A 21673-nucleotide genomic window follows, 5' to 3' on the forward strand; every position below is an offset into this window, starting at 1 on the left:
TGTTCCTTAATCAGTACCACACTGTCTTGATTATTGTATCTTTATAGTAAGTCTTGAAGTCGGGTAGTGTCAGTCCTCTGACTTTGTTCTTCAGCATTGTGTTGGCTATTGTGGGTCTTTTGTCTTCCTGTAGAAACTTTGGAATCAGCTTGTCAGTATCGCACCTTGTTAAAGAGAAAACTCTGAATACTAAAGCAATAAGAGATACTGTGAAAAATCTTATATTTGACAATAAAATATGTGCTCAGTGAAAATAAAATGGAGAAACAGTTAAGACATAAATTTCGATATCCAGTTACGCTGTGAAATAACACATGGGAAAACATACTTTCCTGTTTTCTCATTATGTTTACTCTTCCATCTGTATTAAAACTTATGAGCCACATAAAAACTGCCACAGCCACAGCAACATCGGATCCAAATGGCGTCTGCAACCTACACCACAGCTCACGGCAATGCCAGATCCTTAACCCACTGAGCAAGGCCAGGGATCGAACCCGCAACCTCATGGTTCCTCGTCAGATTCGTTTCCCCTGCACCACGACGGGAACTCCTCTCTCTCTCTTTTTTTATGTCAGTAACTTTTATTTATTTTTTTTTAAAGATTTTTATTTTTTCTATTATGGTTGATTTAAGCGTTCTTGCTTTGAGTTGTTCTTTTAATTTGCTTGTCATGTTGTCATATTATTCTCAGCATCTGAGAACTCGGTAGAAATAATTCAACCATGTAAGTGGTCTATCAAATCTTTTAAGCTTCTTAAAAACTATTTGGTATATTTTTATTTAGTTCTTTGCTTTTGAAGGGCACTGAATAAAATCCTGATTGTCCAAAAAAGTAATAAACTTATTAAATGAGTAACTTATTATTTAAATGTCTTTGAATAGAATTTGGGAATATATGGGAATTCAAAACATATTATTAGTACTTATGTATTAATAATGTTCAACTAAAATTTCAATGTATATTTCATTTGGATTTTATTGTAGTTTTAAGAATTTTGTTTTTCCCCTCTTTCCCTCCCCCTCAGTATACTTAATAGGGTAATTTCTTATAGGGACATTTATTTGCTATCCTTCAAAAAGAAGAAAAAGTCTCATCAATTCATGGTAAAGAAGAGGCAGTAGAAATACCTATTATTAGTGCTTCAACTCGAGTAATGCTCAAAGGACTTTTTATGGTACTTGACTATCTTTTTAGGCAAAATAGCAGGTAAGTGAAGATATCTGCTCTGTATTTTTCCTCTTAAAGTATTAGTCTTATTGGGTGCCAGCATGTACTTAATACCTACAATTTTGATGTATGTACATGGGTAATCATAAACAAGTGGTATAAATACTGCTCTTGCTGGTACAGACTCAGTCAATTAATAATAATATTACTCTGTTAATGAAAATGAGTATTGTAGTCAGTAAATAAATACATTTAATTAATTCCACATTAAATTTATGGTCCTTCAGGACTAAATTTAAATTTTCTGTCAAGTATAATTTAGATGTTTCTCCCAGTGCCAGAAAGTCTGTTATTGCATAAAGCCTCTATTTAGTGAAATGTGGGAAATGAAAAGCAGTCAACTCCCCAAACACTGCTCCTTAAGTTATAGTACTACCTGCCTCCAGTATTTTTTTTTTTTGCTGGGATTTTTAAATGGTAAAATATATATAATATGTAAAATTTACCATCTTAACCATTTTTAAGTGTACATTTTATTTTTTTGGTTTTTAATTTTTTTTTTTTTCTTTTTATGGTCACACTTGCAGCATATGGAAGCTACAGGCTAAGGGTTGAATTGGAGCCACAGCTGCTAGCCTACGCCTCGGCCACAGCAGCACAGATCCAAGCCACATCTGCGACCTACACCATAGTTCATGGCAGTGCCAGATCTTAACCCACTGAGTGGGGCCAGGAATCAAACCTGCATCCTCATGGATACAACTGAGGCTGAGCCACAGTTACTGCCAAGCCACAATGGGAACTCCTAAGTGTACATTTTAATAGCATTAAGTATATTCACATTTTTGTGCAACTATCATCACTGTCAATTTCCAGAACTTTTTCATCATCTCAAACAGGAACCCTGTATTCATAAAACAGTATATTCTATTTCTCTCACCACAACCTTTAGTAACTGTGTCTTACTTTCACCTCTGTGCTTGCCCTTTCTGGATGTCTCATGTAAGTGGAATCATACAATACAATGTTTTCAAGATTAGTCCGTGTTGTAATGTGTCATCCTTTTTAATGGCTGAATAATATTCCATTGTGTGTATACACCACATTTTGTTTATCCATTTTTAATATTGATGGCCATTTGGATTGTTTCTTTTGCCTCCTGTAACTTATGTTGCAGTGTACATTGATGTATAAGAATCTGGTTTGAGCTCCTGCTTTCAATTCTTTTTTTTTTTTGCCATTTCTTGGGCTGCTCCCATGGCATATGGAGGTTCCCAGGCTAGGGGTTGAATCGGAGCTGTAGCCATCGGCCTACGCCAGAGCCACAGCAACACAGGATCTGAGCCGAGTCTGCAACCTACACCACAGCTCACGACAATGCTGGATCCTTAACCCACTGAGCAAGGCCAGGGATCGAACCTGCAACCCCATGGTTCCTAGTCGGATTCTCTAACCACTGAGGCATGATGGGAACTCCCCTGCTTTCAATTCTCGTAGATACATATCTAGCAGTTGAATTGCAGGATCACATGGTAATGTTGTATTTAACTTTTTGAGGAACCAACATACTATTTTTCACAGCAACTGTACATTTTAGACTCCCATAATTATGTACAAGAGTTCCCAACTTCTCTCCATCTTTGTCATTTTCTCTTTTTTGTATACTAGCCATGCTAATGGGTATAAAGTGATATATCCTTGTGATTTTGATTTACGTTTACATAATGGCTAGAGATGTTGAGCATCTTTTCATGTGCTTATTGTCCATTTGTATGTCTTTATTGGAGATGTGTCCACTCAAGTCCTTTGTCCATTTTTGAATTAGAGGTTTTTTTTTTATTGCTATTGTTACGTTGTAGGCATTATTCTGCGTGTTAATCCTGTATCAGATACATGCTTTACAAGTATTTTCTTCCATTCTGTGGGTTGTCTTTTCACTCTCTTTGTAGTTCTTTGATGCACAAAAGTTTTTTTAATTTTATCGAAGTCCATTTTGTTGGTTTTTTTCTTTTGTTGATTGTGCTTTTGCATCCAGTAAATATGGTCAAATCTGATGTCATGAGGATTTCCCCTTGTGTTTTCTTCTAAGAGTTTTATAGTTTTTAAGCTCCCAGTGTTTTTATAAAATTCTTTCCATCTAGTACAGGGTTCCTGACTTGAACTTTGAGTTCTAATCTCTCCAAGGATAAGATTAACAGTCAGTATTATTTTGAGGACATGGTAGAGAATGCCACATTTTTGTCTGTTTGCGGCTAGGATTTATAGCCTCATTAAAAGAAATTAAGAGTCACCATTGCGACTCAGAGGTTAAGAATCCAACATAGTGTCCTCGATGACGCGGGTTTGATCCCTGGCCTGATGTAGCAGGTTAAGGATCTTGTTAAGTTGCACGTAGGTTGCAGATGTGGCTTGGATCCGGTGTGGTGGTGGCTGTGGTGTAGGCCTGCAGCTGCGGCTCAGATTTGACCTCTAGCTCAGGAACTTCCATGTGCTGCAAGTCCAGCCATAAAAAGAAAAAAAAGAAAAAAAAAAAAAAAGAAGGAAATTATAAGCTGGATAGGCTCACAGAGATCATCTGGTTTAGTACTTTCACTGAAAATAGATGACTGCTATCCAGATTTTAAAGGAAGTTAAAAATTTTATAATCAGTTCCCTGAACTTTCAGTAAAAATTATCTTTCTATTTTCTCATGCAATAAAAAAGTGTAACCCACTTTTTAGTTTCTCTAACAGTAATACTGTTATCTATTTTATAACTAATGCTATAACATAGATTGCAAAGAGGTCTGGAGTAGGAGTGAGGAGGCCTGGATTTTAATTCTGGCTCTGCCATGATTTATGTAATGTTTGAACATAGGGATGGGAAGTGATAAAGGGTGGATAATTAGATGATATCTAATCTCTGTAAGAGGGGGTCGACTCTAAAGTTTAATGGCTTATTTTCTATCAGAATTACTGAATTTAATTAGTGGTAGGGGTTGTTGGTGGGGGACAGTTTTATCTAAAGTTTTGCCATCTAATTACCATTTTATTTTCATTTAGATTTGCAGATGATTATAAAGTTGCTATTCAACAGACTTACTCTTGGATAAACCAGCCAGATAGTTCAGATAAAAATGTGTTCTTTGTTCTACCGAAAAATAAGAAACGTTTACCACAGAAAACAGCAGTTCGTGTGCTGAATTTTTGGTGCTTAAATCCAGCTGTGGTAAGCTAATTGTGCTATAAAAAAATCCTGTCTTCTTGTCCAGTGACAACATTTAAACGAATGTGTTTGACTTTCTAAAGATGATTTCATGTATCTAATGTTGTTTCCTTTTAGGCCTTTTCAGACATTAATGGCAAGGTTTGGAACATTGTTTTGACATCTGGGACATTATCACCAATGAAATCCTTCTCATCAGAACTTGGTGTTACATTTACTATCCAGCTGGAGGCTAATCATGTCATTAATAACTCACAGGTTAGTTTTTTTTTTTTTTAAGGCTCTTATTAATCTTTTTACCTCAATATAGTTGTCTATAAACAAATTAAAAGGTACTTGAAGTACTAGCAAAAAAAAATCCTGATAGGAAATTTACCATTTCAGTTTTAGAATAAAAGAAAATTTGTCAGCAACTTCATAGTGTCAACAAAAGGAAATACCAATAAATAGCATTCTTTCAACCCACTGAGTAAAAATATACACTTTAGATACAAGACAGTATTGCAATTTCTCCCTTTAAATAAATAAACAATTTTTTTTTTCTGTTTTTGTCTTTTTAGGGCCATACCTGTGGCATATGGAGGTTCCCAAGGCTAGGGGTTGAATTGGAGCTGCCACTGCCAGCCTGCGCCACAGCCACAGCAACGCAGGATCTGAGCCGAGTCTGTGACCTACACCACAGCTCACGACAATGCCAGATTCTTAACCCACTGAGCAAGGCCAGGGATCGAACCCGTGTCCTCATGGGTACTAGTCAGGTTCGTTAACTGCTGAGCCATGACGGGAATTCCAAATTTTAAATTTTCGTAATGAAAATTAAAAACAAAAAGTCAGCTTTCTTTAACCATAATTTCTAATTGTATAGTTATTTATGTGTTTGCCTTTTCCATTAGACCAGGCCTCATTCTTACTGGTACATCCCCATCCTTCCACTCCACCTAGATTAATACTTGATATTACTTAGCAAGTGTCTAGCACATGTCTAAATATCTGAAGTGAATTAGAAGTATTCTTGTGAGCCCTGTAACTGACAATTTTAATTTTTTATAACAATACTATATAATTGTTACTTTAGTTTTCCTCAGAATGTTTGAATTGTCATCTGTCAATCCGCCTTCTGTTTCTTTTTTTGGGGGGGTTGCACCCATGGCCTTTGGAAGTTCCGAGGCTAGGGGTCAAATTGGAGCTACAGCTGCCAGCCTACACCACAGCCACAGAAATGTGGGATCTGAGCCACATCTGTGACCTACACTACAGCTCACAGCAACCCTGGATCCTTAACCCACTGAGCAAGGCCAGGATTGAACCTGAGTCCTCATGGATACTAGGCGAGTTTGTTACCGTTGAGCCACAACAGGAACTCCTGTTTCTTTTTATGAAGTAATTTAAAGTGGTTAGCTGCATGCTTAATAATACCACCTGTGTGCCTACTACAATTCTAGTTCTTTATAAAGCTATAGTATTCAATCAGGGAGTATTCGTGGGAACTATTAGATTGAATGCTAAACTCCTATATAACTAAGAATTGTGCTTATCAAAATGCCAGCATGCTCCTGTTTAGAAACATTGCTACAAGTAAAAGGAAAAATAAATGTTCCACATTTTCAAGTTTTCCTTAGAGGGTCAAATATATATGAGAACATTCAGCATATATTTTCAGCATAGTTTGTAAATTGAACATGTATTTTCTTTTTAAAAATATTTATTTATTTTTTAGTTAAGTAATGAATTATTATTATTATTTTTTTTATTTTGTTGGCCACCTCATGGCACATGGAGTTCCCAGGCCAGGGATCAGATCTGGGCCACAGTCATGACCTAAGCTATAGCCTCGGGACTGCTGGATCCTTAACCCATTCTGCTGGGCCAGGGATTGAATGGGCATCACGGTGCTCCTAAGACCCCTCTGATCCCATTGTGCCATAGCAGAACTCTTTTTTTTTTTTTTTTTTTTTTTTTTTTTTTTTTGTCTTTTTTGTTGTTGTGGTTGTTGCTATTTCTTGGCCGCTCCGCGGCATATGGAGGTTCCAGGCTAGGGTTGAATCGGAGCCACAGCCACCGCCTACGCCAGAGCCACAGCAACGCGGGATCCGAGCCGCGTCTACAGCCTACACCACAGCTCACGCAACGCCGGATCGTTAACCACTGAGCAAGGCAGGACCGAACCCGCACCTCATGGTTCCTAGTCGGATTCGTTAACCACTGTGCCACGACGGGAACTCCAGGAACTCTTAACATACATTCTCAACTTTCTGTTTTTATGAACTTGACTATTTTAAATACAAAATACTTCAGGTAAGTTGAATCACAAGGTGTTTTTTGATTGTTTCACAGATTATTTAGATCTGGGTGAATGTAGAGGAATTGCACATAATTGTAACATTTGGTGGGTCTGATTTTCTGTGACTGTGGATCTTTGAGCATCAGTGAATTTGTGAAACAGTCATTCCTGTCATAGTTAATTAAGTCTTAGACTTACCTATAACAGATCTCTATTATTTTGGATTCATTTCTGATTTATTCATTTGTTCTCATCATTCACCAAAATTAAATCTGTATAGAACTAATTAAAGGTAATATTTTTAAAAACCCAACAGTTTAAAAATAAATATTCTCTAAACTCGTTCCTTGATCTTTTGACATAAATTAAAGCTCCCAACTAAATGGTAGTTTGCCTGCCTCATTTAAGCATAACTCTAATACTGACATATTTATTTTCTAGGTTTGGGTTGGCACCATTGGGTCAGGCCCCCAGGGTCGCAATCTCTGTGCCACCTTTCAGCACACAGAAACATTTGCGTTCCAGGATGAAGTGGGAGCACTTTTGTTATCTGTGTGTCAGACTGTGAGCCAAGGAATTTTGTGTTTCTTGCCATCTTACAAGGTAAGGGAATATTTACTATTTCTTTTGCTTTTTAAAAAATCATATAAGATTACCATGATAAGCTTCCCAGGATCAGAAGTAAGACGGGAATGACAGTTTTCTAAACATCATATATATTTTACTTGTTTATCAATTACGATACCACCTGATTGTGCTATCACTGTTTTACTTGCAAGTCTATAAGACTAAAGGTCTTTAAGAAATGTTAGTTATGTAAGAGGGCTGTTTTCATGTACGTGATATTTATTATTAGGGTGGCTGGATATTTTTATAGTTAAGGGGAAAAGAGCATTATTTTTCATTTTGATAAATTATGCTATTTGAATGTTCCAGTAATCTGAATCTAATGTAAGCCTTTCTTTGTTGCTCTTCTATTCTACTTCAGGTATTTGGCTGGAAAAAATTTTTTTGCTTTGTTTTTAGAGTTGCTCTGATTTTTAATAATTTCTTCAATTCAAATGACTTATATAGTATATTTTAGTTCTCATATTATCAAAACATTAAAACCACATATAATTCCTGAGAGTGATATCATGCTTTATCAAAATATAAGTGAAATTCCAATGTAGAAGGGCAGCATTCCCCTTTTCTTTTTTCATAGGTAGTTAGTATCATAAGTCATATATTTGAATGGCAGTATTGATACTTTTGACTCTCCCACTGTCTTTCTATCTATATACATATTGCTGGGGCCTGAATGTGTCCCCCCAAATTTCATATGTTAAAATCCTAATCCCTAAAGATGATGATGTTAGAAGTGGGGCCTTCAGGAGATGTTTAAGCCTTGAGGGATCCTCATGAACAGGATTAGTGTCTTATAAGGGAGGTTCCACAGAGATTCCTTGTTCTTTCCATCATGTGAGGACACAGTAAGAAGGCACCAGCTACGAACCCTTCCTGGGCCCTCTCTAAACACGACCATGCTGGTACCTTGATTTTGGATTTTCCAGCCTCTAGAACTATAAGTTATAAATTTCTGTTGTTTATAAGCTCCCTGGTTTCTGGCATTTTTTTATAGCAGCTGGAATGAGCATAACACACATACTTTATTAGTCAAAGATCCAGTAAATTAGTTCTCCTGTAGATAAATTGAAATAATTACTTTCAGAAGAAATTTAATCAGGTAGGTTGTTTTATTAAGAATATCTAAAAAAAAAGGACATAAACATAAAAAATTCTTTTTTGTTAGGGCTGCCCCCACAGCATATGGAGGTTCCCAGGCTAGGGGTTGAATTGGAGCTGTAGCTGCTGGCCTACGCCACAGCCACGGTAATGCCAGATCCAAGCCGCATCTGGGACCTGTACCACAGCTCATGGCAATACTGGATTCTTAACCCATTGAGCGAGGTCAGGGATCAAACCTGTGTCCTCATGGATACTAGTCAGATTCATTTCCACTGAGCCAGGATGGGAACTCCTAAAAATTCTTAATACAAAGCAATATTTATTCTAGAGTATAAACATCTACACCAAAAGTTATGTTAAGAAAAACTAATAATTAAGCCTGAAGCTAAAGAAAAGCAAGATCTCAACACATGAAGAGAAAAAAAAAATTTTTTTTTTGGAAGAGAAAAGTTTTATATTTTCCAATTACAGTTAAAAAAATTAGCCAGGAAATCCCCAGTAGAGTAAATATACAATTTTGTTTTTTGTTAGGCTTCAAAGATATGGTGAAAATAATTTTTTGTATGATAGGAAATGGTTTGATACTTGTTTTTTTGGTCTTGTAGAGGAGAACCAAATCTAATTTAAAGTTATTTAAATGATATAATTGTCATTGAAAAAGTTACACTGGAAAGGAAAACATCTTTTGTTCAGTGTGTACCATACCTACTGGTACCTGTATTCTCAAATGATATAATTTTTATTAGTTAGTTTCAGTAGTTGAAAAAATATATTCTAATTATTAATGTGTTGAGATGACTTATATTGCCTGATAGAAGGAAAGTACTCTATAAATGGAATATCACCTCCTACTTCAGCTTATCCAAACTTCAGTTCCTCCTCAAAAAATATATATAATAAAAGAAGAATTCTTATGTGGCTTAGTAGGTTAAAGATCCAGCATTGTCACTGTTGTGGCTCAGCTTGCTGCTATGGCACAGGTTTGCTCCTTGGCCTGGAACTTCCACATGTGGGCACAACCAAAAAGAAAAGAAAAACAGCTATATATAGAAAAAGAAATGCCAAGGGATTAAAAGAGCACATGAGAAAAATTTAAATGTTACACTAAAAAATATCTACTTAACACAAGAGGTGCAGTAATGGAGGAATGGGGTGGGAGAGATACTATATAGAAAACAAATAGCAAAGTGGCAGATGTAAAAACTACCTTCTCAATAATTACATTAAATGCAAATGGAGAAAACATTTTAGTTAAAAGGCAGAGATTAGCAGAATGGATTTTTATGTATTTATTTATTTATTTATTTTTGTCTTTTTAAGGCCACACCCACGGCATATGGAGGTTCCCAAGCTAGGGGTCTAATCACAGCTGTTGCTGCTGGCCTATGCCAGAGCCACAGCAATGCCAGATCCGAGCCACATCTGCAACCTACACCACAGCTCACGGCAACACCAGATCCTTAACCCACTGATGGAGACCAGGGATCAAACCCACAACCTCATGGTTCCTAGTTGGATTCATTTCCATTGCGCCATGATGGGAACTCCCTGGATTTTTTTTTTTTTTTTTATGATCCAATTATATGCCATCTATAAAAGATAAATTTTAAATTCAGAGATAACAAATTAAAAGTAAAAGGAATATCATTCATTCATAAAAAAGTATAAAGTATTGATTCATCTTACAACACAGATGAATTTTGAAAACATTATGCTAAATGAAGCCATACACGAAAGGCCACGTACTATATGATTCCATTTATATGAAATGTCCAGAAAAGGAAAGTTCATAGAAGTAAAAAGGAGCTTAGTGGTTATGAAGGATTAAGGGAAGATAGGAATGGGAAGTGACTGCACTGGATAAAAGGTGTCTTTTAGGAGTGAAGAGAACGTTCTGGAATTAGATAGTGGTGACAGTTGTACAACTTTGTAAATATACTAAAAACTTCTGAATTCTATACTTTAAAAGAATGAATTATGTGGTATATGAATTATATCTCAAACAAAATGTTTCTTTATAAAAACCGAAAAGAAGAAAACTATTTTGAGATTAAGAAAAAAATATTTTTAATAAAGAAGAAATAATCAGAGACTTCTGAATTTTCAAAAATTCAAGGTTTTGAAAAAATGTAACATGAATCAAAATGAGTAATTAGGAGGAATTATCTAAAAACTATCAATTAATAAAACTTTTCCCCTCTGTGCCAGAATATTGATTCTTCAGAAGCACTGCTTCTACTTTAAGCATATGTATTTATTTTTTAATTGTGAAGAGGTAATTGTTCTCAGTATTACACACCAAATTTTCAAAATTTCTTATGTCTTTAATCTCATATACCTCGATAAATAAATTTTAGTATGGTAATCACCTCCCACACAGGGGGGAAAAACCATATATTGTGGATCTTTTTAGACCCATGTAATATAATTATATGATATGAAAATTCTATGCCAAAGTAACACTTAAGTATGTGATGTTTATTATAATAAAACTTTAAAATTTTACTTAAATTTTCACATATTTAGAAAATATACTTTTATTATAAAGCCATGTCATTTTTAAGATTTTTTTGTTGTAAGACAAGGTGAATATACACTAAAAATGTATTTATGATAAAAAATCAATAGCAATGCTAGCAAAAATAACTTATGAAGATGAGTATCAGGATCAATCCAGGGTATTACAGATTATCAGAAAGTAAAATTTACTTAGAAATATAAGATGCTTTTGGAGTTTCCCTTGTGGTGCAGTGGAAACAAACCTGACTAGTATCCATGAGGACACTGGTTCAATCCCTGGCCTTGCTCAGTGGGTCAGGGATCCAGCGATGCCATGAGCTGTGGTGTTGGTCACAGAAGCAGCTCGGATCCCGTACTATTGTGGCTGTGGTGTAGGCCAGCAGCTGCAGTTCTGATTCGACCCCTTGCCTGGGAACCTCCATATGCCGTGGGTGCAGCCCTAAAAAGACAAAAAAAAAAAAAAAAAAAAAGATTGAACCAACACATTATATTAGCCTTTTGTCTGTACCATTGTCAATTCTTACACAGTACAATGACTAAAGTTATTAAATGTTATCATGTCATCTTTTTTTCATTTTGAAGGGGTTTTGACTTTGGGTTGTGCAAAAGGTATGAGAGCTTATGTTAGAATTTATTTTGGGGAGATTTGGGGCATACAAATTTAATTTTTAAAACAAACATTGTGGTGGCAAAAGGTTTTTCCCTGTTATGTCTAGATAATTGCAATTCATGATTTACTGAAAACTTTCACTGAGAGAAATAAAATGAATTTCCTTTTGTTATAAACTGCAACATTTGTGTAAGGGTAAAAATCAGTAAATTGTCATTCTAGATCTTTCCCCCCACATTTCTTTCAGAGCCTTCTAAAGTTACTTAATATTGTAATAGTTTCAAGAAGAATACCATTCATCCACTATGGTAAATTTGATTTTGACTCCTATTGTCATTTAACTAGTGGCACCACTGCTTTAGAGCTCTCCAAGAGATCATTTTTATGGGTAGAAGAGTTTTTACACTCTTTTTATGGATAGAAAAGTTTCCATTAAATCATTTGGAAAAGAGACTCTCTGGTGCCACATAGCAACTTGGATCATTTTATTTGTACATTGTAGATTTTCTTTTACATCTTTATGAGTAAAAACCATTTTCCCTGAGGGAGCATTTTGCATTCAACACTGAATGTCAGATAAGGAATACAATGCAAATGTTTCTGTTCAGTCTCTGGTTATAATTTTTTTAAGTATTGTTTTATATTAAACTTGTATATTGAGAAATTTGTAGTGCCACTAGTTTGACATTTCTCATTTTTAAGCTATATTGCTTTTAAAGGAGAAACCAAATTGTTCTCTGTAAAACGTTTTTCTTTTTCTTTCTTGCTTTTCCTTTCTCTCTTTTTCTTTCTCTCTTCCTTCCTTCCTTCCTTTTTTTATAGGTAAGTAGATTTATTGAGAGATTGTGGGCCATTTCAGAAGGCAAGACTGGCCTGAGAGATATACATTCCATAGATAGAATGCAGTCCATCTCAAAAAGTGAGGGAGCAGCCTCTTTTTTCTTATTTAGACACAACATTTCAGTAGAATATGTATTTGCCTTATTTTAAGTAGTCACCCAAGCCGTTTAAGGAGCAGTTTTTCCACCATGTCAAATAAAAGGAATCTTTGTGGTGTTGAAGCCTTTGGGATCATGATAGGGAGGTTATACATCTCTGAGAAATTAGGTGTAGTTCTTAAGAATTCTGCCCTTAAAATTAAACAACATTCATTCATTTGTTTATTCCTTCATTAATATATTCATTTGACAAACATGCATTGAGCACATACTACATTCTGGGTTAATATGTCAAATAACCTGGCTAAGGTCATATGTTTAATTAGTAAAAGTAATTGCTTTAGAACTCTTGAATTTCCAGTCTAATACTGTCTTCATAATATCATTCTGGAGTTTGATATATGAAATGTAATTGATCTGATAAGTATTCATTTGAACTATTTTTATTTAGAATATGCGCATGTATACAAATACCTATATGTTGGTATATTTCAGTATTTATATTTGCTTTGCACATTTTGTTACCTTTAGGAAGACAGACATAAGAGCTACTCTGGGAGTTCCCATTGTGGTGCAGCGGAAATGAATCCAACTAGGAACCATGAGGTTGTGGGTTTGATCCCTGGCTTCACTCAGTGGGTTAAGGATCCAGTGTTGCCATGAGCTGTGTGTAGGTCGCAGACGTGGCTCGGATCTGGTGTTGCTGTGGCTGTGGTGTAGGCTGGCAGCTGTAGCTCCGATTAGACCTTTAGTCTGGGAACCTCCATATGCCTTGGGTGCAGCCCTAAAAAGACAAAAGATTAAAAAAAAAAAAAAAAAAAAGCTGCTGTGACACTGCCTTAATGTGTATGTGATGAAATATTCTGAAAAATAGTGGCATAATTGAAAAGCAGCTATTTAAATAACCAGTTTTTTTTTCTTAATTTTATTTTACATGCATGCATATAGTCATTTATATTCTTTGTCTATAATAACATGTATACATTTGTGCCACTTCTGGCTCCAAAACTTTACAAAAATATATTGGTTATGATTTTTTAAGTGAAAAATCTAGGGAGAATAAGACCAGGGAAGTTAAGATTAAACTAGAGTCAAGGATGGCCATCTTAGCTAGTTTGGCACATATTAAGGATCAAATAATAAGTTTAGAAGCTGAATTCATTCAAACTTCTTGGGTATCCCTCCTCCCCAACATTGGTTCTAAACTATATTTTTCTAAGGATAAAAGCATAGTTATGGAAAGCACTTTTGGGGTAGTAACAGAAAAAATGGTTAAATTTAACTTACAATTAATTTACTAAACATTTCCATGCTGAAGCAATTTATTTGAACTTGATATGGGTTAGACAAAGTTGGAGGCTCCAGGCATTTATCTTGGTTACAATCTTTAATGTCCATCTGTAGTCAATCTTTGTAACAGAGACCAGTGGATTTTTTTCTTTTTGGCTGACAGTTTCAGATTGGCAGTTTTTTGATTTGGATATCATCAGGTGGAAAATTACCTTGATGCAATGGTAACCTCCACATCGGCTTACCAAGCAGGCTATCCCAGAGGTACTAGGGACAGAGAAGCTGACAAATTAAGATGTTTGAATCACATAGAGTTTTTGTTGTTGTTGTTGTTGTTACTGGTTTTGTTTTGTTTTATTGTGCTTTTTAGGGCCATACCCACAGCACATGGAAGTTCCCAGGCTAGGGGTCGAATTGGAGCTGTAGCTGCCATCCTACACCAGAGCCACAGCAGCGTGGGATCCGAGCTACGTCTGCAGTCTACACCACAGCTCACAGCAATGCTGCATCCCCGACCCACTGAGTGAAGGCAGGGATCGAACCTGCATCCTCATGGATACCAGTCAGATCCGTTTCCACTGCGCTGCAATGGGAACTCCCTTGAATGTCATGATTTATTTAAGAAAATTTAAAACATACTCTTAGAAGTAAAAAGAAAGAGTTGAGTATAAGTTAACACATTTCGAATAGGGTACAAGAGGGTGGAAGAACCACATTACCTACATCCTGGGTGAAGCAGTGTTCACGTGTCTCCTCTTTCATTCTCTACCATATCAGCAGTCCTTGCTGATACTGTGGTTACAAAGACTAGAAAGGAATTTGAGCAACATGGCCCAGTAGATAGAAGGTGCTCAAGGCTAATGACACAACTTTATTAAGGAAAAGCTGTGCTTGGCCACAGCTGTGACCCACCAATTAGCCTGCTGAGCAACTATGGCTTTTATTTGCCTTTCTTGGGGAGAGGATACACGGGGCCAGGATGGGTGTCAACAACAGGTGGCTGAATTGAGATTTCATGAATATTGAGTGTTTCATGTGCCTCAATGAAAGGTTAGAGCCCATACCAGTGCCTTGGTATTTGCCTTGGTACAAAGTACGATTTCTGAGGAGTTTTTAGAAGTAACATCTGCTTCACTTACCTGGTTTAGATAGTGTTAGCTTGAAGATGGTGTAACTAGGAAGTCAAGGTAACATGACAGATCATGAGAGGAAAATAACAAGGAAAAGATTCTACAGATAGCAGCTTAATGGAGAAAAATCTATAGCTTATGTAGTTTTTTTAAAAAATAGAGTTTGGGGGCTCCTGTTGTGGCTCAGTGGTAACCAACCTGACTAGCATCCGTGAAGACTTGGGTTCCATCCTTGCCCCTGTTCAGTGGGTTAAGGATCCAGTGTTGCTATGGTGTGTGTTGTAGTTGCGATTTGGATCTGGCATGGCTGTGGCCGGCAACTCCAATTCAACCCCTAGCCAGGGAACTTCCGTATGTCATGGATGCGGCCCTAAAAAAAAAAAAAAAAAAAAAAAAAAAAATGAGAGTTTATTTTTTAGAGCAGTTTTAGGATTGCACCAGAATTGAGTGGACAGTACAGAGAGCTTCTGTAGTAGTTCCACACATGCATAGCCTGTGACATTGTCAATATTCCTCACTAAAGTGCATTATTATACCGATGACCTTATGCTGCCGCATCATTGTCACCTAAAGTCCTTAGTTTAAATTAGGGTTTCTCTTGGTATTATATATTCTAAAATACTTATACAATGAGTTTGTATAAGTGTATAATGACATGTTTCCACCATTACAGTATCATACAGAGTAGTTAGTTACCCTGCCCAAAAAATGTTCTGTGCTCTGCCTATTCATTCTTACCTAACCCCCAACCCTTAGCAACCACTGGTCGTTTTACTGTCTTCGTAGTTTTGCCTTTTTCAGAATGTGATATAGTTGGCATCATAGCTTTCTCAGATTAGCTTCTTTCACTTAGTTGTATGATTTAAGTATCCTCCATGTCTTTTCATTGCTTGGTAGCTCCTTTCCTTTTGGCATGGAATACTTCTTCCATTGTCTGAATGTACCACAGTTAATTTATCCATTTGCCTACTGAAGATGAATAGAGTTTTGGAATCTGGTTCTACAGTAATGTGAATTACATAACGCTACCGAACCCTACCCTTAATGGTTACGATGGCAGATTTTATGTTATGTATATTTTACCAAAATTTCAAAATTTATTTTCAAAAGTGGGTCTTATTTTAAGTCACTAGGTTTGTGGGTAATTTGTTAAGCAGCAGTAGTGTTCGTAGTGTTGTGTCTGCTTGAATCCACTCCCTGACTTTTTTGTTAGTGTAGAAATTTTATGCACTCCATCCAGCTCAAAAGTTTACTCTGTTAAACCATCTTTAACCCTCAGGCAAAAGTTTAGTCACTTTTTCCTCTGACTAGCTGTATATATCTATAACAGCACTTAACACATTGTATTTTAAGCATTTTTCTTTTGGGTCTTCTCCACTAGATTGTGAAGTGTTTTTTCCAAAGCATTTCACCGTCAAGTTTTATAGCAACAGGTTTACAGCAGATTCAGATGGGCAATATGTGGAGGTAGTAGCTTTTAGGTAACACTGTAGTAGTTTGTTTCTTCTTCATTTTCTTTTCTCAGTCTAGGTCTGCCTTAGATTCTAATAGTGCAGGTGCACTGACCTCATTCGGTTTACTTTAATTAGTTTTTTAACAGAGGGATAGAAAATGAGTTGCCTTCCCCCCTTCTTTTTCACACAGTAGTCAATCTACTCAGGTAAGAAATGAAACATGAACGAATTTGTGTGAATAAATTTCTTTGTTCTTTCAGATTTAAGCTGACACTTACTAAGCTAATACTTCTTGACTCTACAGTGGCAAAACTGGGCAAATATGTACATTTTAGTGAAATGGCTACATCAGACATTGATGAACCAACTATGTTGATCAACAGAAATTCAGAATTCATGTTTTAAAGAATTAAGAATTTGTTCCATGCATAAATAGTATTGGGTTCTTATTATTTTCTTTTCAAGAGATTTCAGTGAAATAGGTGAAGAAATGTATGAGTTATTTCTGAAATTTACTTTTATTGGAAAATTTTTACCATGTAAGTATTCTGTATTTTTATTAAAATGTATCAATAAGTGACTCTCTAAATAAGCATATTAGTATCTATAGCACAGTTCTAACATTATCATAGTCCTCATTCTTGTAACAAATTTATGAGAGCGAATACTCCAAGTTAGATACTGTAGGACCTTTCATTTCCATGTGGATAGTCAACAACTATACGCAGTCTTACTTTCACTTTAGGACAGTATTCCTATGTATTATTCTTCCTACTCTATTACTGACTCCATGCATGTTCATTGAAATCTTGATCCTGAACTATAACCCAAGCCTCTCGAGATACCACCAGATAGCTAGACTATAGCATGTTGTCTCAATAGAAATTAATATTTCTGGTTTTCTCATATTATGTTTGAATACGGTTAAGAATTAAGGATATACCCATTTTTATTGAAGTTTAAAATGTTATGAAAATACACTACAATTATTTTTCATTTTTTATTACTACTTAAAAGGGACTGTATTATTCCTAACATATGCCACCAATGGGTACATATCACCTGAGTAAAAGAAGGTAGACATTTCTTAAATATTAGTGCCTCATGAAATGAATAGGAAGAATCATCGTCAGATGGAAAAATATGGCAGGTTTTACCTATGAAATAAATTATGTGAAAAAGATTACAAAAGATGGTAGTCTGTTTAGGCAGGCCTATTAAAAGCATTAAGACTTGAGTACTGGCTATTAAAGTGAGTAAATGGCAATATTATAAAGTTAAACACATGCCAAAAAACATTTTCCCGCGGACTGGGATTGTAACAATACCATTAATGAGGGCAAAGAGGTCTTAATGCAATTTGCACTTTCTAAAGTTTCAAAAAGAGGCTTTGAGTTAGTGCATTATTAATGCACTGAACATCTGGAACTGTGTAAAAGCCATAGACATTGAGCAAGCGCAGGATTTCCCCACTAGGTTGCATTGTAACTTACTGCCTCCCTAGTGAGATACTGGTTTTAAGAAGTTTGAAAAAGTAAAATGACAATATCCAGATAAGGCATAAACATTCCAAAGTGTCTTTTAATTTGTGAGATCTGACTCAAAAAAAAAGTTTCCAAAGTTACCAAATCCAAGTGATGTGAACATTAGTAGATTAAATTATCTGTATCACTGTTTGTAGGCTAGTCTCTCTGTGTGTGAATAGTATTTGCTCTTTATCAGCTACCTATTTTATAACAGAGATACCTCGCATTTTTCATACACACACACACACACACACACACACACGTCTTAAAACCTGAGAGATGGTTCTGTGTCAGTATACTTTTCTCTAAGTTATTTGATTTTTAAGTGCCTAGTTAGGATACTTAAGAAAATTTAAAAAGTTGAAGTATGTGTGTATTTAGTTGTGTGAATTTTATGGCACGGGGGAAGTACTTAAGATGTGTAGATGTGCAGTTTCCCTTTTCTTCATTTTTTAATTTTAATTTAATTTTGGGGGGAGGGTCTGCGGCAAGCACTGGCTTGATCTGAGATCTCAGTTCCCAGGCCAGGGGTTGAACCTGGGCCACAGTGATGAAAGCACTAAGTCCTAACCACTAGATTAGCAGGGACTTCCAGATGTGCATTTTGAGTGTCACTTTCAGTGAGAGTGATAAAGCTCTAGACCTCCCCCCCCCCTTTTTAACTTAAAACTGAAAATTAGCCAAAATACTCAGTATGTTTTTGCTGTAGAGCTACCACACTCTGGGTTTTCATGCAGCCCCTGTATAATCCTGCATAGAAGGCTTTTACGGTACTTAAAAAAAAACCTTCCCTGAAAAGATTAAAATGAACACATTCTTGTCTGTGGAAGTGTGGTCTCATAGTTACCAAATCCCCCTACCCCATTTTTATAGCGTTCCTTGTAGGCCCTTCCCTGAACTAAAATCTGGGTATATGCACCCAGGGGACATGCCATTTCCTCGTCAGCGCTTTTGTGTTGTGACTGAGTATCTCTCTGTAGTACCTCCAGTTTGGTATCGTGTTTACTTTCCAGCGTTCCCTCCCTAAACCTTTACCTCTCCATCTTTCTCTGAAGAAAGGAAAAAGGAAGGAAGGAAAGAAAGATAAAGAGAGAGAAACTCACCAACAGAAAATTCGAGTCTCTGAGCTTATGCCTTTTAAAGATCACAATCATCTTTATTGCTCTCTTTTATTCAGAACATTGGCCCTTGATTTTACAGGTGGTTGGGTTTTTTTGTTTTTGTTTTTGTTTTGCATACTTCTATGTGCCCAGGTACTGTTCTAAGTACTGGATCATCAGCAGTGAGCAAAACAAACAAAAATCATTGTTGTTATGGAGGTTTATCATCCAGGGGTGAGAAACAGAAAATAAACTGACTCACAGAAAGATACTAGTCTGTTAGATGGTGTCATAGACTGAATGTTTGTGTTCCCACCACCCACATATTCCTCTGTCGAAGCCCTAACCCCCAGTGTGGCTGTGATTGGAAGTGGGGTCTCTAGGGAAGTAATTAAGGTTAAATGAGGTCATAAGGATGGAGTGTTAATCTGACAGCATTAGTGTCCCTCTAAGAAGAGATACCTGAAATTTTAATCTCTCCCCCACAACATGAGCACAGAGGAAAAGTGGGCTTGAGGATTTGGCAAGATGGCCATCTGCAAACCTGGAAGAGAGTCTCACTAGGAACTGAGTCAGCCAGCTACTTGATCTTGGACCTTCCAGTGTCTAGAATTGTAAAAAATAAATTTATGTTTTTAAACCGCTAAATCTGTGATACATTTATCCAGCTTTATGGAGATAGTATTGACATATATGTAAGTTCAAGGTGTACAATGTGATGATTCGATACATATGTGTATTGTGAAATGATTTTTTTTTTTTAATGGCAGCCTGAGTGGACTAATATAGATAATGGTAAGTGTGTAGAAAAATAATGAAAGCAGGGAAAATGAGAATCCTGGGGGAGTGGAAAGAGGTGCTTTAGAATTTTATTTATTTATTTATTTATTGTCTTGTTGGGACCATACTCTCTATCAGCATATGGAGGTTCCCAGGCTAGGGGTCGAAGCAGAGCTGTAGCTGCTGGCCTACACCACAGCCATAGAAACACAGGATCCGAGCCACGTCTGCGACCTATGCCACAGCTCACGGCAACACCAGATCCTTAACCCACTGAGTGAAGTCAGGGATCGAACCTGCATCCTCATGGATACTAGTTGGGTTTGTTAACCGCTGAGCCATGACGGGAACTCCTAGAATTTTAATTGAATAGTTCTCAAAGGCCTGCCAGAGAAGGTGACATTGAGTAAAAGCCTAAAAGGAGATGTGGAAACAAACTGTTCTAAACTGGAGGAAGAATATTCAGACACAGGGAACCTTGTGGTAGGAGAGTGGTTTGTTTGATCAACAAGATGTCTACCCTGGTTGAAGCAAAATAAGGGTGAGGTGAGCGATACAGAGAAGGAGCTGTGGTAAAATCATGCCACGGTAAGGATTTGGATTTTGTTCTAAATGCAGTAGGAAGCCATTGGAGACTTTAGATTTAATTTTTAAAGGATTGTGTTGGCTGCTATTTGAAAATGGGCTATAGAAAGCAAAAGGAGAAGCATCGTGATGCCATAGGAGTCCACTGTAATAACTCAGGTGAGAGACTCTGGTGGCTAGAACCACTAGTAGCAACGTTTGGAGTCTAGATTTCCTTTTAAAGTAGTGCTGGCAGGATTTGCGGATGGATTGAATGTGCACTGTGATAAAAAGGAAGTAAGGTTTTCTTGCTGGACTTTTTTCTTCATCTGTACTCTACTGCTCAATCTTATCTATGTTCATTCTTTTAGTTATATCTAGTTGTCTTGGCTTCCCAATTTATAATTCAGTTGTGACTTCTGAATACCACAATCAAAATAACAAACAGCTCTTCTGTGTCTGCTCTACTCTCGGTAATCTACTACCACACAGGTTCACTTCTGACATCCGATGCTTGGGTTTCCAGACATTAAGGACATCGCCTGAATGTCCTTTGGTTTGACCCAGTTATGACAATATCTACCTACATATAGCATCAGATACCAGAGGTTAAGGGCTCCATCCCACAAGACTGCTTCCCTTCGGACACCAATCTCATGTCCAGGTTATTACCTGTGGTGTCTGACCGACTGGCTGTAAATTGGAGATTCCCACAATTTCCTTATCAAATTTAATTATTAATTTGCTAGAGTAGTCCGCAGAACTCAGAGAAACATTGACTTACATTTACCAGGTTATTATAAAGGATAGTATAAAAGAGTCAGATGAAGTATATGGGGTGAGATCTGGAAGGTCCCAAGTACAGGACTTCTGTCTCCATGGAACTGGGGTGTACCAGTCTCTGGCATGTGGATGCATTCACCAACCCAGAAGCTCTCTGAGCTCCATACTTTTTGGTTTTTATGCAGCCTTCATTACATAGGCATGCTTGGTTAAATCACTGGCCATTGGCACTTAACTCAACCTCTAACCCCCTTTCCTGCCCCTGGAGGTTGGGAGTGGGGCTGAAAATTTCATACAGTTCATTCCTAAAAAGGGTTTCTGACTCTCTTCTAATGTGTGCTCTGTGTGTGTGTGCGCACGCTTCCCTATACCAACAAACAATTCTTGGATACCAAAAATTTAGTTCGCTTTTTTTTTGTTTTGTTTTGTTTTTCTTTTTAGGGCCACACCTGTAGCATATAGAAGTTCCCAGGCTGGGATCAAATCAGAGCTGTAGCCACTGGCCTTCGCCACAGCCACAGCAATGCCAGATCCCAGCCATGTCTGCAGCCTACACCACAGCTCATGGCAGTGCTGAATCCTTAACCCCCTGAG

General features: G+C 36.7%; 1 protein-coding gene across 1 annotated transcript in view; it reads left to right on the forward strand.

The window, feature by feature from the left end:
* BRIP1 (BRCA1 interacting protein C-terminal helicase 1) overlaps positions 1-21673 on the forward strand; it is a 141710-nt gene that overhangs the window by 63277 nt on the left and 56760 nt on the right. The window contains 4 exon segments of the mRNA XM_021067301.1: positions 1056-1210; positions 4213-4378; positions 4493-4633; positions 7098-7259. Of these exon segments, the coding sequence (XP_020922960.1) occupies positions 1056-1210; positions 4213-4378; positions 4493-4633; positions 7098-7259 (624 nt within the window).

The sequence above is a fragment of the Sus scrofa genome, chromosome 12 (genome assembly GCF_000003025.6).
Source record: "Sus scrofa isolate TJ Tabasco breed Duroc chromosome 12, Sscrofa11.1, whole genome shotgun sequence".
Taxonomy (NCBI): Eukaryota; Metazoa; Chordata; class Mammalia; order Artiodactyla; family Suidae; genus Sus; species Sus scrofa.